The sequence below is a fragment of the Pocillopora verrucosa genome, chromosome 9 (assembly GCF_036669915.1).
Source record: "Pocillopora verrucosa isolate sample1 chromosome 9, ASM3666991v2, whole genome shotgun sequence".
Taxonomy (NCBI): domain Eukaryota; kingdom Metazoa; phylum Cnidaria; class Anthozoa; order Scleractinia; family Pocilloporidae; genus Pocillopora; species Pocillopora verrucosa.
Window position 1 is genome coordinate 16,302,923 of NC_089320.1, and position 22,416 is coordinate 16,325,338.

General features: G+C 35.7%; 4 protein-coding genes across 5 annotated transcripts in view; 3 read left to right on the plus strand and 1 right to left on the minus strand.

Annotated features, from left to right (window-relative positions):
• Nucleotides 1-65: 65 nt before the first annotated feature.
• LOC131779569 (quinone oxidoreductase-like protein 1) lies at nucleotides 66-6,338 on the minus strand. Its single transcript, XM_059096141.2, has 14 exons — nucleotides 6,215-6,338; nucleotides 5,775-5,852; nucleotides 5,585-5,660; nucleotides 5,267-5,311; nucleotides 4,681-4,749; nucleotides 3,564-3,697; nucleotides 3,234-3,281; nucleotides 2,735-2,798; nucleotides 2,243-2,341; nucleotides 1,740-1,879; nucleotides 1,409-1,493; nucleotides 1,226-1,246; nucleotides 690-735; nucleotides 66-207 (listed from the first exon to the last, which is right to left on the minus strand). The coding sequence occupies exons 1-14, from the start codon at nucleotides 6,281-6,283 to the stop codon at nucleotides 111-113; spliced, it is 1,071 nt and encodes a 356-aa protein (XP_058952124.2). The 5' UTR covers nucleotides 6,284-6,338; the 3' UTR covers nucleotides 66-110.
• A 457-nt stretch (nucleotides 6,339-6,795) lies between these two features.
• Nucleotides 6,796-14,020, plus strand: LOC131779535 (vesicle transport protein SFT2A). Its single transcript, XM_059096101.2, has 8 exons — nucleotides 6,796-6,878; nucleotides 9,803-9,889; nucleotides 10,452-10,528; nucleotides 10,783-10,864; nucleotides 11,678-11,713; nucleotides 12,542-12,600; nucleotides 12,691-12,720; nucleotides 13,387-14,020. Exons 1-8 carry the CDS (start codon nucleotides 6,801-6,803, stop codon nucleotides 13,424-13,426), a joined length of 489 nt encoding a protein of 162 aa, XP_058952084.2. The 5' UTR covers nucleotides 6,796-6,800; the 3' UTR covers nucleotides 13,427-14,020.
• A 472-nt stretch (nucleotides 14,021-14,492) lies between these two features.
• On the plus strand, nucleotides 14,493-17,642 carry LOC131779917 (DNA polymerase lambda). Its single transcript, XM_059096522.2, has one exon. The coding sequence runs from the start codon at nucleotides 14,656-14,658 to the stop codon at nucleotides 16,309-16,311; it is 1,656 nt and encodes a 551-aa protein (XP_058952505.2). The 5' UTR covers nucleotides 14,493-14,655; the 3' UTR covers nucleotides 16,312-17,642.
• Nucleotides 17,643-18,546: 904 nt separating this feature from the next.
• LOC131779616 (uncharacterized) overlaps nucleotides 18,547-22,416 on the plus strand; it is a 6,094-nt gene continuing 2,224 nt past the window's right edge. Inside the window, exons 1-6 of one of the 2 annotated variants that reach the window (XM_059096185.2) lie at nucleotides 18,547-18,802; nucleotides 19,334-19,592; nucleotides 20,112-20,171; nucleotides 20,889-20,995; nucleotides 21,109-21,194; nucleotides 21,910-22,017. In XM_059096185.2, the coding sequence (XP_058952168.1) occupies nucleotides 18,658-18,802; nucleotides 19,334-19,592; nucleotides 20,112-20,171; nucleotides 20,889-20,995; nucleotides 21,109-21,194; nucleotides 21,910-22,017 (765 nt within the window). In that variant the 5' untranslated portion in view covers nucleotides 18,547-18,657. Of the gene's footprint in view, nucleotides 18,877-19,333; nucleotides 19,593-20,111; nucleotides 20,172-20,888; nucleotides 20,996-21,108; nucleotides 21,195-21,909; nucleotides 22,018-22,416 lie in introns of both variants that reach the window. The other variant, XM_059096188.2, reaches the window with a different exon arrangement.

A 22,416-nucleotide genomic window follows, 5' to 3' on the forward strand; every position in this document is an offset into this window, starting at 1 on the left:
ACGACTGCATGAAAACGAGTCAACAAGTCTATATCGGCCGAAACAAAGATGGAAAAGAAGAAGTGTCACGTAAAATAGAATTCTTTATTTCTAGACTCGAATTGTTATATTTACAAGCTAACAACAATTTTGCCAACAGTGTGCTGAGGTAGTTGCCGCAGGGTTTCACAGGCATCTTCCAGAGACACAGTATGGTGAATGACCGGTCTAAAGAAGAAAACATTAATATAGATTGTCTAGTATGTTAAGTTATAAACGTCTGAGTCTAATCGTCGTTCAAATCACGATCTTAGAAAAACTGCCACTATGAGCAAAAGAGCTGCAGAACTTTGGTCTTTGCGCACTCTTCCCCAACCGACCCTTACTCAAATGTAACACTTCCTCTGTGGCACTGTTCACGTACCAGAAGTTTACATCGCCCTGAGTGCATTTCGACATCAAAAGAGAGAACCAGATCTCTGAGACCGATCTTGGAGTCATTACAGCCATGTTATCTAGTTCCCGCATTTCACACCATTAATCTACCGTTGTATGCTAAAAAAAAGTCAGGCTCAAACGTTCATCTTCCCCGTCTCCATTTATCTCCTCTATAATTCTTTTCCTCTTTTTCCCCTTCCCTTAAACTTAGATTCGCGTAAAGTTTGTTTGATCCCTTGAAACTATTGATGGAAGAAGTCTTCTGTTCTTACCTTATCACTGAGTTAGACAGTTTATCCATTATGTCTTGGAGGATGTCTTCACACAAGTTAAGAGAAAACGGGCAAATTTCGGTCAAAACGAGTAATAACGTCTCTCTGATACGTTGGACCAAAAAAAAACACAAAAAAACAGAAGAGACACGAACAAAATAAGGCGGCGACGAGAAAAAGAAGGCTAAACCGCAACATCACTATTTGTAGGGAGACATAGGTCATATTTTCTTCACTTCATGATATCAGTCGAAGGTCAGATGTTAAGGATTAGAAAAAGGACAGTGAGAAAGTCAACGGTTCTCAGAAGGCCCCTTGTGGGTTTCATCCTCTTCAACTTCTTCGAATGACTAGTATCTAATTTCTCCTTACAATATCACCCCTAAATAAAACACAAAGCACACGAGAATAAAGGAAACGATCACTAACTAAAGAAGTTCTTGATCGTTAAACAAATTCTCCATGTTAGCACCTGATGAAATGTAAAGAGAACAGTTGAGAGAATATGCATACTGATGTTAGGGTGCAAAGGATACGTAGGTATCTTCCTTGTTGACCTAAGGAAAGGACAGACTCAAAACGTAAATCAAAGGCACCAGGGAACCTTTTTTCAGCAATCACTTAACCATTTCCCGATAGTGATTGTCAACTGATGAAAGCAGGTTTGACTGAAATAAGGTGAACATCCACGCAATTTACTGTCCTCCATAAATCCCTACCTTTTGATAAAGTCCATGAATGTTCAAAGAGAAAACTGATTGCAGCTCCTTTGAGGTAAAGCATCTGAGAATCAGGAGGGTCCAACTGGATGTAAGAGAAGGGTTAGTAGTATTTCACAATTAGTGATCACATGGAAAATAAAAATTAGATTACACTTCATCTTGTCTATTGTAGTAAGTATGCTAAGAAAGTTTGAGAATTCTGAAACTCTTGAATAAAGTGCACCTTTTGATTGCATATCATAAAATTAAAACCAAAGTAATCACAGCAGCTGATCACAGAAAAGAAAAATGTGCAACAAATGTAAAATTGTCCTTAGAGGATTCTTACCTGAAGATCTTGATGAGAAGTGATCCATCTTCCAGCCACTCCAAGACAGGAGATCACATCATGTTTGGATGGCACTGAATTTTGGCCAGGTAGACCAATGCCTGTTCCCTTAATTATAACATCATCATCTTGACGAAGAACTGTTCAATAGGAGATTTGATTGGTTCATTTTAAAAATTAAACAGTTCATTTAATTTTGTTTCAGATCTGCTATAATTTTTTTTTAAACTAATATGAATGTACCAGTAGGGAATGACAATCAAAAGGAAGACACCATTTTAATTCAAACTCATTAAGTTCTAACAGAATGGTACCATATAAAAATAACCTGAAGTGTGTGCAGTGATCTACAATTTTGCTGGACAGCGAGAACAACAAATAAATCCCAGCATCCCATTACATCAATGGTCAATATGAAAAGTGGCCACTCAAAACCAAAACTAAACTCCTGCAAAGGGTTAAGGCTGACCCTCTCAACAAGAGTTTGTGTGATTTTCTCTTACCTCCATTATCAATCACACAATCCACACCAAGTCCACCAGTTTCATCCATACAAATATCTACTAATGACTTCTTTGTTTTCCTCAAGTCTATTACATTTGCTACAAGAAGACATAGAGATTGTGTTAACCCTCCACAAGAATAGAAAGCCTCCTTACTGTTCTCTACATTTTTGTTACATAAAAAAATGCATCTGTCAGTGATGGTTCTTAAGATATATGTCTCAGGACATATGTTTTAAAAAACATGACAGCTCAACACTAACTCTCTTTTACTTTCAGGATGGTGACCTAAAAAAGAAGGGAAGGAATGAAATGGTTCGAAATATCTTGTTATCCATGTATGACACAGGATGAAGCAGGGATATTGTTAGCCATGTATCAGGACTGTTAATTCACTTGACATGCCCACAACCTTGGGGACTTTCGTTCCATCAGATATCACTTTCCCTTTTATTACAAATGGTTAGCCCAATAGTGGAGTAATGCCCTTACCAAGTGGTGGTTGAAGACTCTGCAGGTAAATAACTTCTTCTTCTGATGATGCTGTTGCAAGAACCTGTCATTAATGTTGAGGAGAATACAACTATTATCATATGAATGTATGGCCCACCAACACTCTAGCTGGAAAAACAAGACAAAATCCCTCTTGTAAGGGCTGCACCCAATAGCTGTACAAAAGGCCATTTCACCCTGAAAGATGTGAGAGGCAAGAAGAAAGGAAAAAAAAAAGAAAGAGCAGGAGATATATGATAAATTACTTATTGACTGAGTGGGAGGGCTGGACCAGAAAATGTTTTGAACACCCTTGATTATAATGCGTGGACATCACTGTGCTCAGTTTATACTCTATGACCTCAAACTAAAAGTTTCCTGTCCAGCCCTCCCACTCAGTCAACAAGTGAATATTACTTTTTGTTAAAAATTGACGTTGTCAGCTCTCAGATTGCAAAAGGATTAAAAAGAACTCTGAATTGTCTTATGTCAACCATACCTTGGCCCCCCAAATATGGGCAAGTTGGATAGCCATAACACCACTGGCCTGAAATAAAGAAATTCATATCATGACCATCATACTGTGAGCCTGGTAATCAAACTGTATTTTTGATTTTGATTAATGTTGGATTAAAATGTATTTTTGATTTTGATTAATGTTGGATTAAAATGTATTTTTGTCATGCAAATCACTTGAAAACCTTGACTGTTCCTTTGGCAAATAATTGTCATATAAAATATTTCTTAAACTGTGCCTGAATGTCAAGAATAATGGCAATAAAACCAAAACAGTGACTTTAAAAACAACTCCTTTGTATAAAATACTCACTGAGGCCCCGTTGAATATCAGTATTGTCTCTCCTCCACATACTCTGGCTTGGTAGTATAATGCAGTGTAAGCTCTAACAACATCACCAATGCAACCTGCTGCATCTATGTGATCCACTTTCTCTGGTTTTTGGGCTGAACATAAATTTCATGTGGCGTATAGACATTTTTTATTAGTTACAATAATTTCATTAATTTAAGCCAGAGAGAATGAAAGATGGTAAAAATCAAGAATTTATACATGCCATTAGTACAAATACATTTTTGAATAGATCAACACAAAAATTTTGCAAGTTAATATTATAGGATTCACTGCCTTTGCACTGTAATTTTGTCAAAACATGGCACTGACTTAAAAACTGAGATTATTTAACCAAATTACGCTTGATATCTAAATACTGATTTCCAAGCAGTATTCATACATATCTTAAAATTAGTTTTAGCTTTGAGGGTTTGTGTTAAATGAAATCATATCTCCTAATTAATGTTTTTACTTCTCCTTGACTTCTTTCTGCTTGAAAATATATTGAAATTCAAGGAGAAATTCCATTTTGGTCACTCCAGGTGGTGAAATTGTTGATGTGAGACTAAGGAAACTATAAAAATTTGGATTTTATTCTACCAGATCAACTGTGTACTGTCCAATCACAGTAAAGTTCAGGGTCCAGTTGTTAGAGGGCCAATTAGCACTAGCTCAAGGTTAAATTGTAATCTGGGTCTCCTTATTCCTTTATTCAAAAGCCATTTTGGAATAGTTTTCTGTGTTCTTTTTAGAGCATCAAATAGTCATATTCCAGACAAAAAGAAATTTGACTGAATTTTTTCTAAAGCTTTCAGATCCGAAATCATATTTCACACTAAGCCTGGATTAACTTAACCCAGCTTTGGACAACCTGGCCTGGGACATTGGAGTAAACCTTAATACTACAAACTGCTTAATATTGATGTTTGTGGTTTACTTTTCTCACTTCTTATTGGCTTCTCCTCAAGAACATAGTAACATTCCGTAAATATTTATGGCGTTCATGATTTTTTTAACTTTTACCGTAACTAACCAAGTTTTGCATAGAGCTCTGAGTTTGTATATTGCAGTATGCAATTATTTCCCAAATACTCACCGACATCATACTGTGATAAGATGCAAAAGTTTGCACATCCTGCTGAAGCTGAATCTAATGGAAGCAGGCCTGGTAATGTGGAGTACATAATAGTAGTTTATTTATAATCAAAACCAACCCACTACTGCAGCTACTATAATCATCACTCAGTTACAGCATTCAATGCAAGGATCTGTACAAAGGAATGTGGTAGAAGGAAAATTCTGTAAATTAACAGGAGAATAGTCTTCATTTCTGAGGAATTTTGTGTAGTTGCAAGACAATTCTATCATTGCTGATGCATTGCGAACACTATACTATAAGAAATACAATGTTAACACCCATTCTTATGCTGTAAGTCATCAAAATATCCATGCTTTGTTGTATATTAAGCCCATGTGTGGAATAAGAAACAAGACAAATAAATTTTGGATACTGTACACTGTTTTTGCACAGTGACACCAATTTTTTTTCTAAGAGATCACTTCTTATCTGATTCCTTCCACCTTTCTGAATTTCTGAATGCCTGAAATTTTAACTATTTTTGAACTCCCCTTAATAAGTTATTCACATAGCAACATGATTATTAGAACAAAGAAAAACTCACCAGCCACTTCATCTCCAATGCTGACTCTTGTGACTGCTGATCCAACTGAAAGAAAATAAATGATTAAACATGGACTTAAATATAAAATTTAACATATTAAATGTTCAGAATGTTTATCAATGTTTGATGAAACAACTGTGTCTTTGTGTACCATCTTATGAATAATGGATTTATTGAAGTACCTCATAAAAGGAAAAAATTGAGTCCAAAGTAAAAAAAATTTACTTTGACATAACCTCTTTCCATGTATGGCCCTTTTCTTAAACTGAATTTTGATAATTTAAATATCGTGCTTATTTTAAGTTTGGCAATGTATACCATTTGTAACAACTCCTGATATTTCTTTTCCAAATGGCTGTTCCTTCTTGCTTATCAAGTTAAATTCCTCTAAAATCTGCAACAGAAAGAAACACACTCATGTCATCAGCCTTAACAATCGGAATATGAAGCACCCCTGTACAGAAGAAATTAATTAGCTATTTAGCAAGTGTTATTCAAAGTTTTGCACCTTGTTATGGTGTGGAGACAAGCCGCAAGCTTTGACCTTTACTGCAACGCTGTTTTCATCTAGTGTTGGGCACTCAAACTAAAAAATAAATAAAACATATTTTTTAAAACAAACAGACTCCAAGTTGGTGTGAAAAAAGTGGCCTACAAGATCCAGCAGAGTATGTTACTGATGTTCTGACTCATTTCAATTTGACGTATCCTCTGATCTATTGCCGAACACAGCACCATGGAATTTTTTTTTAGAATACAAAGGGAAATACTGTGATGATGGTGACGTAATCTGTGCGTCTGTTCTGCAGTAGATCATGAGTAAGAACCAATGAAAATGCACAAATCACTTCAGATCTTAGACATCTGAAGTTCTGATTCAGTCGAACGACTCCGGTCTCAAAACATAACATATGAATAGCAATGTCAATTTTCTCCTGCAGATCTCACCGATTCGCGTAGTTCATAAACCCTTTGACCATTTTCGTCCTTTCTTACCACGACAGCTCTTGTCTGCATCGTAAAAGGAATAATTCAACAGTACCAATCATATGGGAAGTAGCGTTCAGAACGCCTTAGCCCTTTATATTTATTTGTGGTACCGCTGTACTATTAACAAAGATAATGCTGGCGCTCCTAACCAGGTTAGGTAGACGGTCACGCACTGATTTTCTAATTGCGTGACGTGACAAACTGAAAGAAAAGCACAGTTATCTGTTTTCGATCTCATATTTTTTTAAATTGAGAGGAAAGTGCGAAAAGACGGAGTTTGATACATTGCTGAGTAAAATTTGTTTTTTTTCATGGCTAATTCTACATTGGGAAAACGTTTTTTCCACAGAAGGAGAATGAGAATGATTTGTAAGTTAATGAATGATTTAAAATATCTATTAGCAAAAATTTGTCAGTTATCAAGTTTTTCAGTTTCAAAATAACTCAAAGAAATGTGATGTAAAGTGGTCTTAATTCTTGTTGACGTCAAGACATGTTTATTTTCAAATTCGTAACCCTATGAATGCTGGGTAATTTAAGTAAGATGGCGCCCGCTACCTTACAGAAAATTCGGGATACAATCACGGGAAAAGACACTCAAGACGATTCATTGATAACAGAGGTAACACAAAGTGATGCTACCTATATCGTTTTCCTGAATGATTTTTTTGGGCCACGAGAGACAGCCTTTTCATGCCAGAAACACATCACATGTATATTAGGTTAAAAAAGAAACCGTTGTGTCGTGGTTGAACACCGTAATTTTAGTACCGACACTTTGCGTTAATTGTAATCAAGCCTATGAGAAAACGAAAAATGCTCACAACTGTCTTTAGAAATTCACTAAAGAAGGTGTTAAAAGGTAGTCAACCTCGAATTTTTTGACAGAAACAAGAACAATCAAATCTGTTGTGAAGACATTGTTTGGATCCCCTTCCTCTTTGCATCTGATCTCGCATTTCGTTTCTTACCTTTCCTATGTTGTTTTTAACATGTTGAAGGGGTGAACCATGATGTATATGTAAACTAATTTTGTAATTTGTGGTGTAGATGCATTTTTTGCTTGTGGATAGTTGTGTTTCTCTCTTTGGGGTTTGATCTACCTTTGTATATCTAAGAGCCCGTGAAGATTTTCAGCATTATTTCCGTATAGCCCCATGCTCATTGTGCATGCAGTTTCTTAGTAAAAGAAAACAATGGCTAAAAAGTAGTTTATCTTGAAGCTTATGCTTTGTGTTAGAATACCAGAAGTACTCCATGGTGCGGCTTCAACGTACTTGACTGAGCTCACTAGTCCTTATGTTCCTAGGCAAGCTCTCAGGTCTGCTGACCAACTTCTACTGGAGCAACCAACACATAAGCTCAAATTGACTGGCCTGAGGGCTTTCTCAGTGTGCGTGCCTTACCTCTGGAACTCGGTTCCATTTGAGATTAAAAGCAGCGCATCTGTCTCTATTTTTAAAGCTAAGCTTAAGACCTATCTTTTTTGACAAGCATATTTTTAGACTTTAAATTTTTTTTTAATTATAGGTTATGATAATTTGACACTGTAAAGCGCATTTGGGCGTTAGGAAAATGCGCTATAGAAATAAATTATTATTATCATTATTATGGTATATTTCTGATTTTCATTAGTTAGTCATCCTTTTTTTCTCAGGCCCTTCCATTTTGAATTATCTGCTTTCCGTGTTCTACTTCACATATGAAAGTAACAAATCTTACATCAGGGTTGATCCCTAATACTAATCATGGGTATAATCTATTGATCTTGGATATTAACAGGTCAATGTTAGTTGGTTGAATGAAAAGGGTTGCCTCTCTAGTCTAAAAAAATAAGATCTCATTTTCAGCATAGTTATTGTCCTGGTCACTAATTAACTCCAAAAATCAGAATTATTTTTTCTCCACCTTAGATGCAATCCATTTCTGTATTATATGAATGTCAATAAAATACAGAGTGAGCTTTTGTGCAAAAACATGATATCTCCACACATATAGATAACATGTTATCTTCACATGTGAAAAGATCACTGTTGTAATTTGGTTCCATATAAAAATGCCTTTTGATGCAATGCCTTTGATTTATTATTTCATTGGTGCTTATATGATAGATAGAATATTACATAGCCGCTTAGAGATATGAAGATTCTCTTCTTGTGTTGAAAAATATTTCACTTGTTCTCTTAGCTCACTTGAGAAATATTTTTCAACACTCAAAGAGAAATTCTGTATCTCTGTGTGGCCATATGATATCCTCTATGTGTTAAATAGTTTAGAGAATTTATTGGTTTATTAACATAATACCTTCTAGCTGATAGGTTTGTCTCTTCATCACACACTTGCTGTACAAGTCAATGATTTTGTAAGGATGGGCTAAATATTTAGTATTACTTTAAGGAGTTGAAAAACTTGTGTTGCGCTGAAAATCATATCTTACTGTGGACCAAAATTCTTGGATTTCTGTACTCTGTTAGAGACATAGGTATTTAAAAACCCACTCCTTATAGTGACATACAAACTTATAGAGCCTGCTTATGGCCATGTCCCATCCCTGCTCCTGATGTACAAATGAAATTAAGTGAAACTTGATGGGCTTGTTATTTAAACAAAGTTATGCTGTTGTTTAACAAAACCCTGTCCTAAGTAATCCTCCATTTAGCTGGAAAAAAGCTAGCCTAAAGCTAGCAGTGGAAGGACATTTATTCAATTAACCCTTTGATTCCCAAGATCACGTTAGTAATTCTCCTAACTGTCTGTCAAACAATTGAAAGGCTCAGAGCAAGAACGACCCCTTGATTTTTCGGCCATTTTTGAAAGTGTTCAGAAGTAGTTGAATTTTGGCATGTGGACTTAGTTTTACTCGATATACACTGTTTTGGTTTTTTTTTCGCTGGTTTGCGCTTCGTTTTCGAGAAATAACGTATGCAAAAAAACCTTGAATTTCGTAGCGGCTTTCATTGAATGAAGCCGAAACAAAAGAAGCCTTTTGTTTCATCAAAACAATACAGCCCCCGAGAACTTGCATATTCATAACCAGCTTAAAGAAAGAGCATGTTTTTTGTTTTGAGTTTAAAACACCGTTTAGCAAACGTAAAATATCCTTGAACAAACTCACACTACGGCAGAATTAAAGACAAAACCAAAGATACGTTGACATAGCCAAAAGTTTTAGTTTGGAGAATTTGGTATTGGATCAATTAGTAATCCCATAATTGACAGTTTACTTTATTCTCATCACATGTCTGTATGATATTGTATAGATATAGTAAGGAGAAATTCTGTCTTGGTCACTCATGGGAGTTAAAGAGTTAAATCAACCCTCTTATAGAGAAAGCCTGAGGCCCCACTGACTATGTAAAAACCATGGTGTGGGTTAGACCTTGTGTAAATAACTGGCCCTATTGGTTTATAATGATGGAAAAGAAAGAAGCACAATTATTATTAAGGATAATGTTATTTAAGAAATCTAAAGCCCCTTCCTTTCAGTATGTTTGTAGGCTGCATTGAGTTAAAGTCAGTTTGGGATATTGATTGATTTCCTCTCAGATTTCTGATGCAACCACACTGAGCTGGTCCACAAGGATCAAAGGATTTATCATATGTTTTATTATTGGTGTGTCTTTCTCCTTTCTGGTAAGTTTTGAATTTGCTGAATGTTAGATTTAAAATATTATCAATATACAGCTCTTGTGGTGGAAGAAGATCAAGCTATCTCTGAGTTCTGGCCTTGTGTTGGATTTAGGAGCTGAGCTTAACATTTAACTCACCAGATTATGATGATCAAGTGCTCACATCTAAAGCAAGGGTTTTATCAAGCACAGCACCCCCTACTGTATGGTTTAAAAATGGTGTCAACCTACCTCTAATAAAATAAACTGAAAGGAAGGATGGTCTTACCATGTTTACAAAATATTTTTCACATCTTCTTTAGAAATTGTAAAGAATATCCTGGCTGTTTTAACCCTTCAACTTCCAAGATCTGATGTTAATTCTCCCCTCTAGCTGTAAGACATTTCCTGGTAAAGTAGTAACGAGAATATGGTGTTAGATCAAGATAACAACTTTTGCCTGAAAAGTTTGAGTATTCTCATTTCCTTTTTGTTTGATAATTTATGGATATTATAGGGAGAAGTTACATGTTTAATAAATTCTTGGAGTTTAAGGGTTAACTTCAATCGAATATGTTTTTTTCCAGGGAATGATTTTGTTATGGAGAGATATAAAATTATTTGCTGTTTTCTACTCACTGGGTAATGTAACAGCTCTTGCAAGGTTAGTAACACACAACTTGGTCAAGTCCAGCCACAGTTTGATATTTCACTTATTGAATTGCAGTGTAGATAAAATCAATGCTTGAATTGATTAAAATATAGTATAAAAGATAATATTTGATATCTTAGTTTCCTTTCCTTTGTTAGTAATTGAGCTATATAAGGCTATACTCTCACTTAGGTGCTAAATTTTCCTATATTCTGTGTGGAAATACAGCAAGATTGTTATACAACTGATGTTGACTTCCTTTGCAGTACATGCTTTCTTATGGGTCCTTTGAAACAGCTGCGAAATATGTTTAAAGAAAAGCGTCTGATTGCTACCATTGTAATGCTGGTAAGATGTACACATCCTCCACTTACTTTGAGTTATTGTTATATTATGTACAGACTACTTTCTAGTTAAATTAAGACCAGATATCCCTGATATCTTTTAATTTCATTCATACTGAGATTTACATGATGAAGTACGATTGTTTGTGTCTCTTGGATGAACAATGTATTTTCATGGTCATTGGCTTCCAATCTTTGAATTTGTCAGTCAGTTTTAAGAATAAATTAAGTGTTGCTATATGAAAAGTTTGGCATAATTATAATGGTAAGGGTGATAGGGAAAAAGAACATTGTTGGTTAAAGTGACTGATGTTTCAAAAACCAGTGCAGAAGTCATTCCAGGAATCAAGTGAAGATACATTTATTGAGCAAATGTCACCTATTCCATTTGTGAAAACTTATTTATTAGTTTTTTTGTTGGGTCTTTGGTTACAAGTTAGAGAGAAAAAGTGCATATCAGGTGTGATTGGTCATTTAACATTCTTTGTTAAAGTTAGATTTAACTGTTTGTTTCTTTGGTTTCCTGTTCTGAATGCTGGTTTATAACTTAGATCAGACTCCTCTCAATGATTAGTCTGGCACACCACATATGATTCATTCACAACATTAAATGATTAACATATTGTGGATAGTTTGCTTGAAAAGAATGACACACAATGACAAATAATTATTGAGGCTTTCACAGTATGACTGTCTAAAAGGAACAATTCAATGCAGCAGATGACATGAGCATAATTTGGCAAATAAGGCAAAGATTCCCATGTTTAACTTTGTGACATTGTTAATTAACTGTTAATTTGATTCATTTTTTATCTAGACCTGTCTGATTCTTACTTTGTGTGCAGCACTCTGGGTAAGATTTCACTTGGTTTCTAAGATGTACATGAATTACAAAGACCTATTAATTAACTGATTTGACACTACTTAATGAGTTTTAGAAGGCTGCCAGACCATTAAATTTGTAGTACAATGAGTATTGAGGTATTTTTTAATGTTACAATCTCAAGTACATTGGTTCTTACCTCAACTGCTTCCTCAGTCCCTCTCAATGTCATTCTGCAAGATGGCATAAAAACATTGGCAATTAACAACATTGGATGGGGAGACCTGATAAAAGACCATCATTGACACTTTTCGGTGAAGTGTTCCAACTAATTTTGTCTGGGAGTGTAGTCTTGTTTTGATGTGATATAGAGTTTATAGGGAGATGCTGTAGCCTAATGGTCAGTGTACAGGACTCTGGGTAGAGAGGTCTAGGTGCAAGACCTGGCTGGGTCAGTATGACATGTTCTTGGGGAAAACACTTAATCCTCACAATGCCTTTCTCCACCCAGGAATATAAATGGGCATTGGCAAACTGTTGGGGATGCCTAATAAAAGGCTGAAGGGTAAACTTGCGATGGAGGGGGGAGTTTTAATACTCCTAGTCACTTCATGTTACTTGGAAACCTGGATTAGCTCCAGTCGGGTTGTGCAATAGGCTCAAGTACAGACTTAACCTTTATAGTTTATAGCATTGTGCAAGGGTAGGGCTCGCCAAAAAACTTTCACAGTAACCTTTTGTACCCCATGTGAAAGCTTTTAGTTGGATGAAGTTATAACACTAATAATTTTACCTCTTAACTGAGTTACTGACTGCAGGATTATAACATATTGTTGTTGAACTTATTCTATATTTTAGTGGAAAAACAAGGGACTGGCCTTGGTTTTCTGTATTCTTCAGTATTTAGCCATGACATGGTATGTAAATTTTGAATAGCTGCTTTTATCAAAAATAATTTCTCGTGCTATTTGAATATATACATAATTATCATAATTGTGTTTTTGCAGGTACTGCCTATCCTACATTCCATTTGCAAGGTGAGAATTCAACTCTTCCAAGTCTTGTGTTCATGGTCATTAGAACAGTGATTTTATTGTTTTAGGGTAGTGTAGTCCTTAGTGATTGAACTAATGGTTGTTTCCATAGTGAACCCAGGAATATCTGCATTTGTGTTAGACAGGTACACATTAAAAATTATCAAATGAAAAGTTGCATGGGATGAAGCTCTCAGAGACTTTTGGTGTAGCATCTGCTTCTCCCTCTGTCTCAGAAGGGAATACATGACAATAATTGTCATGTATTCCCTTCTGAGACAGAGGGAGAAGCAGATGCTACACCAAAATTATTCATTATTTTCAGGAGAATCTAGCAATCTATCAAAAGTTGCATACGGATTTTAACTAAGTAAGCCTTCAAATAATGCAAAACAGTTTGAATGCTGAAAGTTAGATGGAGAGGTCTGTGTTCAATACCAGGCTGGAGGTCATCACAATTCTTAGGCCACTCTTCACCCAGGGAGTTTCAATTGACATCACCAAACTTTTGGGGTACATTGTCGATTGGCAGGAGGCCAATTGATGATTGGCACATTCCTTTTTGCTTTGTGGAAATTGGGATGCCCTCTGCCAGTTATGAGCTGCTAGTCTTGTAGAACTTAACACTATTTCTTTCTGTCTTTTTGCATCTTGTTTTCTTTCTTTTAGAGATGCAGTGAAGAAATGTGTCACAAGTTGTATGGCTTAATATATATATTTTTTTGCCAATGGAGACATCAACCAACATGTTCAAAATTTGTACTTACCGTTAAAAATTATCTTAATGATCATTGATGTGATGTTAATAATTCCATCCTAAATGTTGAATGAGAATTTTGAATGTCACCTAAATAACAAAGGGTCCAAATAGACCAAAATAGAACAAGGATTATTTTAAAAGGTTAAATTAGTTTGCAAATGTTGAACATTACAAAGTTAGGTTAAATTTCACAAGTTGGATTAATTGTAATGTAGCTCCTCTAAAGAGTTTGCAAACAGCACTTTAGCTTGTGAGCAGGTTGTCTTTGGCAGTTCACCTTGAATAGCAAAGGCTGCAAGACAAGACTCTTGTAGGCGTTAATGTACATGCCTTGCTGTTTGTGCCTCAGTATTTATGAGAGCATGCTCATAGGATACAATTACCATAGACTGAAATCTCCTATGGCTCAATTACAGTAACTGAAAATCACAAGCATTGTTTAAAGAGGAAGGTGGCAAATGCCTTTTGTGACATCAACCTCTTAATCTCTTTTGTCAGAGCAAGTTGTAATGTTCAATGTAAATAAAGCAATTTGTTTAATGATATTTTACAGGGTGATGGTGTTTGGATAGAATGGTCAGCAAAGTGTGGGACAGCAGAATATTTAAAAATTTAGTTTTTTGTAGAAGGGGACATGATATGAAGCCATTGCAATGTGTTTGGTTTGAAATACTTTGAAGCTTTATTTTTTTGCAATTCAGAACTGTGGTTCTACCTACCCTTTGTTTACCTAGATGCCAATGCCTGCCTCAATCTTGTTTCGTCTAAAAAATTGGGTTGTTGATCACCCAAGGTTTGCGTTTTTTGGTTGGTTACGTTGTTCTTTTTTGTTGTAATTGTAAATAATTAAAAAAAAAAAAGAATTAAAAAAATATATATACGGTAAAACACACCAAGAGACAACAGGTCAGAGAATAGGCCAATTTATAGTTGGGTACTTAGTTGCCAAGCCTTTGATTTGGAGTGAGGCTTAAGTCGACCATGTTCCGATAGAAACTAGTATTTAGTTTGCGTAATAACAAAGTCAGTGGTACATTTGAAAAGCAGCAAGGTTTGTATCATAACAAGGTCACTCTTAGCCTCATTCCTATTTTCAAAGGCTTGGCAACCAAGCACGCAACTGTAAAATGGACTATTCGAACTGTTCAAGTATCACCTAAACAAAAACACTAAAAGCTATGTCGAAAAAGCGAGCATCCTCACCGGAAAATGACGAAAGGAAAAAGCAAAAGCTTTCACTCAGTCTTTCTGGGGTCAAAGCTGTGATTGTGGAGGTTGGTCTCGGAAAAACTCGGGCATCCATTTTGGCAAAACAGCTGGAAAGACATGGTGGTATGCATCACAAGAACTTTGAAAGCTCCACAACACACGTGTTGGTTGACAAGAAATTAAAAATAGAGAGACTAAAAAAGTGTTTGGGTGTAAAAAGTATTCCTGAAGAAGTATACTTAGTGGATTCTGAGTGGTTGAGCAAGTGTCTGTCCGAGGGGAAACTCGTAGATTTAGAGCAGTACACTTTGGGTAAGGATGAATGTAAAGTTGAAGAGAAAGCTGTTAAAAATGAAGCGAATATTAAAACAAGCGATCAAAAGCAGGCGTCAGAACAAAGTGTTGATGAGCAAACTTCAACCACAATGCTTAAAACTGAAGCAATTTCATCAAATGACACAATAACCTTCAGTAAGTCCCCAACAAAACACTTGACCTCAAAAACTCAAGTAGATGATGACAGCGATTTTACCGATAGTGGTGACGAGGGAAGCAAATCAGACAGATCTCCTGCTATTACACCCAACACCTCTCCAGAGAAACTTGGAAATACAACCTGGGTATGTGCTCATGCCTCTACTTCACAGCAACATAATCACAACCAACCTATAACTGACAAGCTTCAAGTTCTTGCAACGGCATATGCCAACACTAAAGATCAGTGGAGAGCTCTGGGATATAAGAAAGCTATAGCGTCAGTCAAAAATTATCACAAAAGACTTGAAACTTGGGATGAATGTAGCAACCTTCCTTTTGTTGGAGAACGTCTTGCTAAGAAAATCTGGGAAATAGTTCAGACTGGTCATTTACGAAGGCTTGATCATGTGGATCCTAGACAGGATGCCCTAAACTTGTTTGTTGGTGTTTGGGGTGCTGGGCCTATAACTGCAGAAGCTTGGGTCTCTCAAGGACTGAAAAGTCTTGAGGATCTGACTCGGAATGTGAAGTTAACTAGACAACAAGAGATTGGGCTGAAATACTATGATGAGTTTCTAGAGAGAATGCCAAGGGAAGAAGCTGGAAAGATTGAGGAAGTTGTTAAAAAAGCTGCATTTGACATTAACCCAGGATTACAAGCCTTTGCTTGTGGATCCTACCGTAGAGGGAAACCAACATGTGGTGATGTGGACATCATTGTATCACACCCAGATGGGAAATCTCATGAAGGAGTTATGGCAAAACTATTAGAAAGTCTAAAATCCTCAGGATTTCTTACAGATGATCTTACTTTATCTGACAATGGGGAGCATAGAAAATACCTTGGAGTTTGCAAACTTCCTGGGGAAGATACAAAGCACAGACGTTTGGATATCATTGTTGTGCCTTACAATGAGTGGGCTTGTTCTTTGTTATACTTTACTGGTTCTGATTACTTTAATAGGTCCATGAGACTTCTTGCTAAGAAGAATGGCATGTCCCTCTCAGAGCATTCCTTGAATAAAGATGTTGTCCGGAAGGGAAGTGACAAGATTTTTGAAGGAACTCCACTTCCAGTATTCAGTGAGAAAGATGTGTTTGACTATCTTGGCCTGGACTACAGAGAACCTCATGAAAGGGATTGGTAGTTACATCACAGAGTTTCCCTAGTTTATATAGAATGATAATGCTCATTAAAAAACACACCATACTTTTTGACATGCAGACATTTTGATGCTAGCAGTTTAGAGTGGAGCGAGTCACATATGGTATATGCATCTTGTTGTGATGCCTTTTAAAACTGGATAATTTACAAGAGCATCTGCCCTTCATGTAGGACATTTTTCATCAGTTTTTCAAAGCATAGATAGTGTTAGCTCTGGAAATATCACCAACCACACTATACTCTTGAATAGATAGCAATTTATGTAGATCTTTTTGTTTTTTATTCTGTGAAATTTGCATCTAGTGAAGAAGGGTTCAGTAAACAAACTACTCCACCCACTTCCTTGTGTCTTATCCTCCAGGTAACATTATTCATTCTTCAAACAATCAGAACTTGATGAGCAGTCTTTGCGCTTAAAATTGTCCTTTGTTCAATTTTTGTTTATACTGTGATTCTGTGATGTCTTTTCACCTGTTTGAATTTGGTTTCTTGGTTTTAGTAACAACAGATAAAAGAAATCTCTAAGAGATCCCAAAAGTGTCTGGTACCTTAGCCTTATCACTTTACCTTTGGTATGAATCTTTATACTCAGTTGAGTTTCAGTTTGGGTATATTTTTATTCTCTGATTGGTCCTACATGTAGTGACCCTCTCATTAATTTTAAAAAGTAGTTTAGGCAGACACATGTATACTTATATTATGATTTTGTTGATTTTTATCCAGTAGGAGTTAAGTTATGTATTGAAATATGTTGCAGGCAACAGGTCTGACTCGATGTTGGACATTAAATGATAATTGAAGCATATTTCACATGCTTCAGATTTTGATTAATGTAATGAAATGTTTTAAGACTAGGATTTATTCAACCATCAATATTACGTTACAAAAAAACATTTGTATTTTATACTCACACATGTTGTATATTTACTCTTACATTTACCAATTACATCTCTTTGCATGGAAAAATTGTATTTTTTGAAGAGTAGTAATCTTTAGAATAAATGTTCAATAATGCTTTAAAAAAATCAATTATTTAACTATGTGGCTGGTGTTACACATACACAACAATAAACAATGGTAAATTTAGGGAGTTGTTTGATAGGAGTGGTGCAACCTTTGATTCTTAAAGTACAATTTTTTTTCCTCATTAGAGCCTAAATAAACTGCAAGAGATTCCAAGACTTGTAACTATTGGTTATTGTTGAATTTTCAACTCTGAATATTATTTTTCTTATTTTATGATTGGTTCACCCAATTCTGGTTATCAGGTTATATTCCAAGTCACTTATGTTGAAATGCATTACGTCAACTGTTGTGGAGCAGAAAAACACTCCAGATATCCAAATGTTTAGGATTTAGTAAATTTAGTAAAATGATTCCATAAATTTAATAAAATTTATGATGTAATAAAAATTTAATAAAATAATGAGGGGGTATGTACCTTGTTAGCTAATTACCATCTCATATGCAATGCACGCTCATGGAATGATTGGTAAATAATGTGAGCCTGTCTTTGCAAGAACTTTGGTTTTGGGAAAGATTTTTGTTTAAAAAACCTAACAGTCCTATAGGGGAGCTGAATCCCTTTCCCCGGAACTTCCTCTGGTGTATGCAGATTATTGGCACAGTTTATGAAAGCCATTAGACATCATTAATTAGAACAATAGATGAGTGCTTGTTTGACAATCTAGGAAATAAGATAATTATTTGGCTACTATTCAAAATTCTGCTCCTAAATTTTTATGACTTGAACATATCTCTAACTGCTAGTTTTATTAATTCTTCCTCAAATTGTGGTTACTGGTATGTTGATGCATGCCCTCTTTTCATAGAATATCAATTTTAATTTAGGAATTAAATCAGGCAAATTAAATACAGAGATTAACAGAAAATTCAGCAATAGGAGGTGCTCATGATAAATTGGCTTTTTCTTTGTAATTGTTTTTTATATGTGACTGTTCATGTGATGATGGCTGAAGAGAAATGGTTTCTGCAACTAAATATATTCTGTACATTATGATCTGCAAAATATTATTGATAATAATTTTGTTATTTTCTCTGAGCTTCTAGGTAGCTCAAAATATCTTCTTCCAATTTAGGAGCTCTGGGGAGAATGAAATTTACGTCCACAAAGGAGCCTTGACGGCTCCCTTAAGACCTTAGTGGCGCTGGGTACGCGTTCCCTTCCGGGGTGTTACTTGGTTTAACCCCCATCCAGGGAAGGCCTGGGGTCTAATTGGGATCGTCGACATGGCGGGCAGATAACCTCGAATTCTTAAGTTTTTTTTTAAATTGCAGAACTACAGGAAACTCTGAAGAACCACCAAAAATGGGCTTTCTTTGTGTCAGGGAGGGTGAAGAGTCTCTGATGTGCAATGGAACTTTATATGATCGTCACGAGGAAGCGCTAAACTACAAGGACGGATCATTTTGGGTTTACCTCGGAGTCTACATTGCCTTGGTGTTGTTTGCAGGCGAGTCAGCCTATAAATTATATTCTTTCTCGTAAGAGACTGCAATGATTCACATTTGAGGCGATTTTTCAAAGGTAAACGCACGAACAAAAATCGAAGTAGTTGATTCACAACGAAACTAAAGGTATATAAATTCTTAACGACTGGGCGTTATGGTTTAAAGTTCAGGAATAGCTGTCAAGGAAATGTTAATAATTTAATATTCAAGGTTAACTAAACCTAGCAAAAGTATGGGGATAAAACTTGAATTTGTTACAAAATTCCAGACAAAATTTGATTTGATTATTTTTTTTTCAAATATTTTCTACTGGACACGAAGATTATTATTCACATTTATGTATGGAAATCTGGAAGGACGAGGTTACGTTTAGTGTCGTTTAAAAGGTCCTTTTAGTCTCCAAAAGCTCATAATTTTATGAGAAAGGTTGATTTTCGATTTATAAAACCATTTAGCTTTCAATCTTTCATTCTCAGACCTGGCCTGCACTGCTTTTAATGACATATCAATTTATGGTTAATTATATTTTTCAGGTTTGATGTCTGGATTGACCATGGGCCTACTATCACTGGATATTTTGAGTTTAAAAGTTCTGCAAAGGGGAGGGAAGCCACAAGAGAAGAAACATGCTGCTAAAATTTTGCCATTGGTAGAAAAACATCACTTGTTATTGGTCACTCTCCTGTTGGCAAATGCTGCTGCAGTCGAGTCTATGCCAATTTTTATGGATAGGATCTCCAGTCCTGTTATTGCCATCTGTGTTTCAGTTACTGCTGTGCTGTTTTTTGGAGAGTAAGAGGATATATATATAAAGCCTTTTTGTTAAAGACAAAGAGAAAACTTTGGGGTGACACAGCTATTTCTATGTCATACCCATGAATAGGTCTGTTTTTCTCAGAGAGTTGGAGGATATGGAGGGCTTGATCATGATTATGATCAAGATCTTTTAGAAAACTTTGCAGTGACATGGAAATGTTGTTTGTGTCTCTTTATATATATATTTGGCAAATTCCTTTCTGGAAGTGATGCTTTATTCCAAAGATTGTTTACCTGCTTGTACATGTCGGTGTCAGTTATTTTGTCTTGTATTTTCCCAAATAGATTCAATGAAAGGTATCTTTTGTGACTGCTAATACTAAAACAAATAACAGTAACAGTTCAAAGCAGATGTTGGCAGGCTCTGTGTGGAGTTTAAGTGAAAGAACTGTCTTAATATGCTGATATAGACAAAGCCGAAGAACAAAGTGAGAACTAAGGAATGCAAAATTTAAGATGCTTTCTTATTGTGATCTTTGTGCATTTTATTGACAGAGTTGTTCCTCAAGCCCTATGTACCCGTTATGGCCTGGCTATTGGTGCAACACTGGCACCGTAAGTTGTTCATCTGTGTTGTTGAATGATGGGTGGAATAACTGTTGTTAGTATATACCACACAAGTGAATAGTGCTCATAGGCACACTGATTGGTTAGTGCAGAAGTGAATAGCAAGTACCATTCACCTCTGAGCAGTGGATGAGACAAAATCACACATCAAAGTTTAATTTTTGACCATTAATGGGTATAATGGAATAAATAAACTAATTTTTTAGTTTCTGTGTGTTATATTATAAAACAACCATTCACCTCAGTGTTTGTGAAAGTGGCAAATATCCACCACTATTCACTGCCACTGAGGTGAATAATTGTTAATTTTTTTTTTTATCAGTGGGGTAAATCCCTCTTTTAAAAACAGTTCATTTGTGATAAAGGTTCATGAAGGAATTTATAAAGGCTTTGTGTGATCCTGCTTTTGGGAACTATATTTCAAGTAGCATATTTGCATGGATGAAAATGTATTTCTTGTGATACTTCCTCTCACCAAGTATGTTCCAGACAGTGTATGTTGAAATGGTTTCCAAACTAGTGTGAGTCACTCTCTCCCTGGTTCCAGATATCTTGTGATAATCCTTAAACAAGAAAAGGAATATGAAACTCACTCTGAATAAGAAGATAATGTCTTAGTTATGTTTCCAGGAAGAAGTATCACTTAGTTTTGTGGACTGCAATTTCCTGCCTGCTGACTACCTGTGAAATTGTTTCGCTTCGCAGGATGGTGAAATTGCTAATGTTGTTACTGTTTGTGATTGCTTGGCCCATTTCTAAACTTTTGGACTGTCTTCTGGGACATGAGCACTCCACTTTCTTCAGACGAGCAGGTACTACTACTGATAGTTGTCTTGTTACACAAAACGAGCATCCTTTTTAGCTTGGATCATGATAATTTAGCAGTTTTTGAATGAAGAACTGCCTCTAATCTCTATTCTGTTAGAACTACGGGAACTTGTGGATCTTCACAGAGAGTCTGCAGATGCAAATGAAGATCCCCTCAGAGATGACGAGGTCCTGATTATACAGGTATGTTATTGTGTGTGTGGGTTCCCTGTGTCTAGGCACAGCTGAAAGAAAATGCAAGGATATTGCATCCAAAAGGGAGTTTTGGACTGAAAGCTTTTATGAGATGGGGAACTTTTTCCCAGCTTGAACTTTTTTCATAAAGTTGTGTCATCCACATAAATGTCTTATATCAAGTCACTCTACTTAAAGGCATGTTGTGGACAAAAAAGTAAGAGAGTGGGTCCCAAGATCAATCTTTGAGACACTCCTTGTAAAAACTGCTTACTGGTGGAACAGCAGCCATTAATATGAATTTATTATTTCCTGCTTGTAAGATATAACCTAAACCACTTTTTAAGAGTTTTTTGTTAACTTAAAAGGCTTTTTCACAATGACACGGTTGATACTTGAAACTGTTTTTCCAAATTTACTCATTCACCATATGAAACATGTACAGTATAAATGTGAAAGGCTGGATTAGAATTAGTGTTCAATTTTACACTTGCTATATAGTCCAAGTATTCATCTATGGAAACAGGGATGAGGAGAGGTAATGGGGATGCAATTTTTCAAGGGTTTTTCTGCTTATAAGATGGTATATTATAAGTTGAGTTATACAGAAGGACAAGAAAAACTTTATTACCACCAATTTAAAAATGTTTCGAGTTGTACTTTCAAATTTGAAGCATTGTGCCATCAAGCAGTCTTGTCTAATAATGGTGTCCTGTTGCTGCAGGGAGCATTGGAAATGAGGAACAAAACAGTGGCAGATAGATACACACCTTTGGAGAATGTTTTCATGCTAGATGCAAATTGCAAGCTGGATCATGACACAATGACACAGGTGAGTGTTCAAGAATTTTGAGAAATAGAGCACATTTTAATTGACAGTTTTAAAATTAAATTATGGCGCAATTGAGGTTATTTGGAACTAGTGTAAAATATTTCCTTCTGTTCTGTCTCACACTATGGCTAAGCGGAAACCTCTCTAGCCATAATAAATGGTTTTATACATGAGAAATTTAAACAAAGTTTAACTTTTAGCCCCATGTGAGTGCCAATTGTATTTCACACTTATGCACCAAATGATTGAGAGGTGGTAGACATTTCCTGTATTACAAATTTAAAATTCTTTATATTTCAATGTTCTTTTTAACTTTTAGACTTGGATAAGTGCCAATTGTATTTCACGCTTTTGTACCAAATGATTGAGAGGTGGCAGATATTTCCTAGAATTCAAATT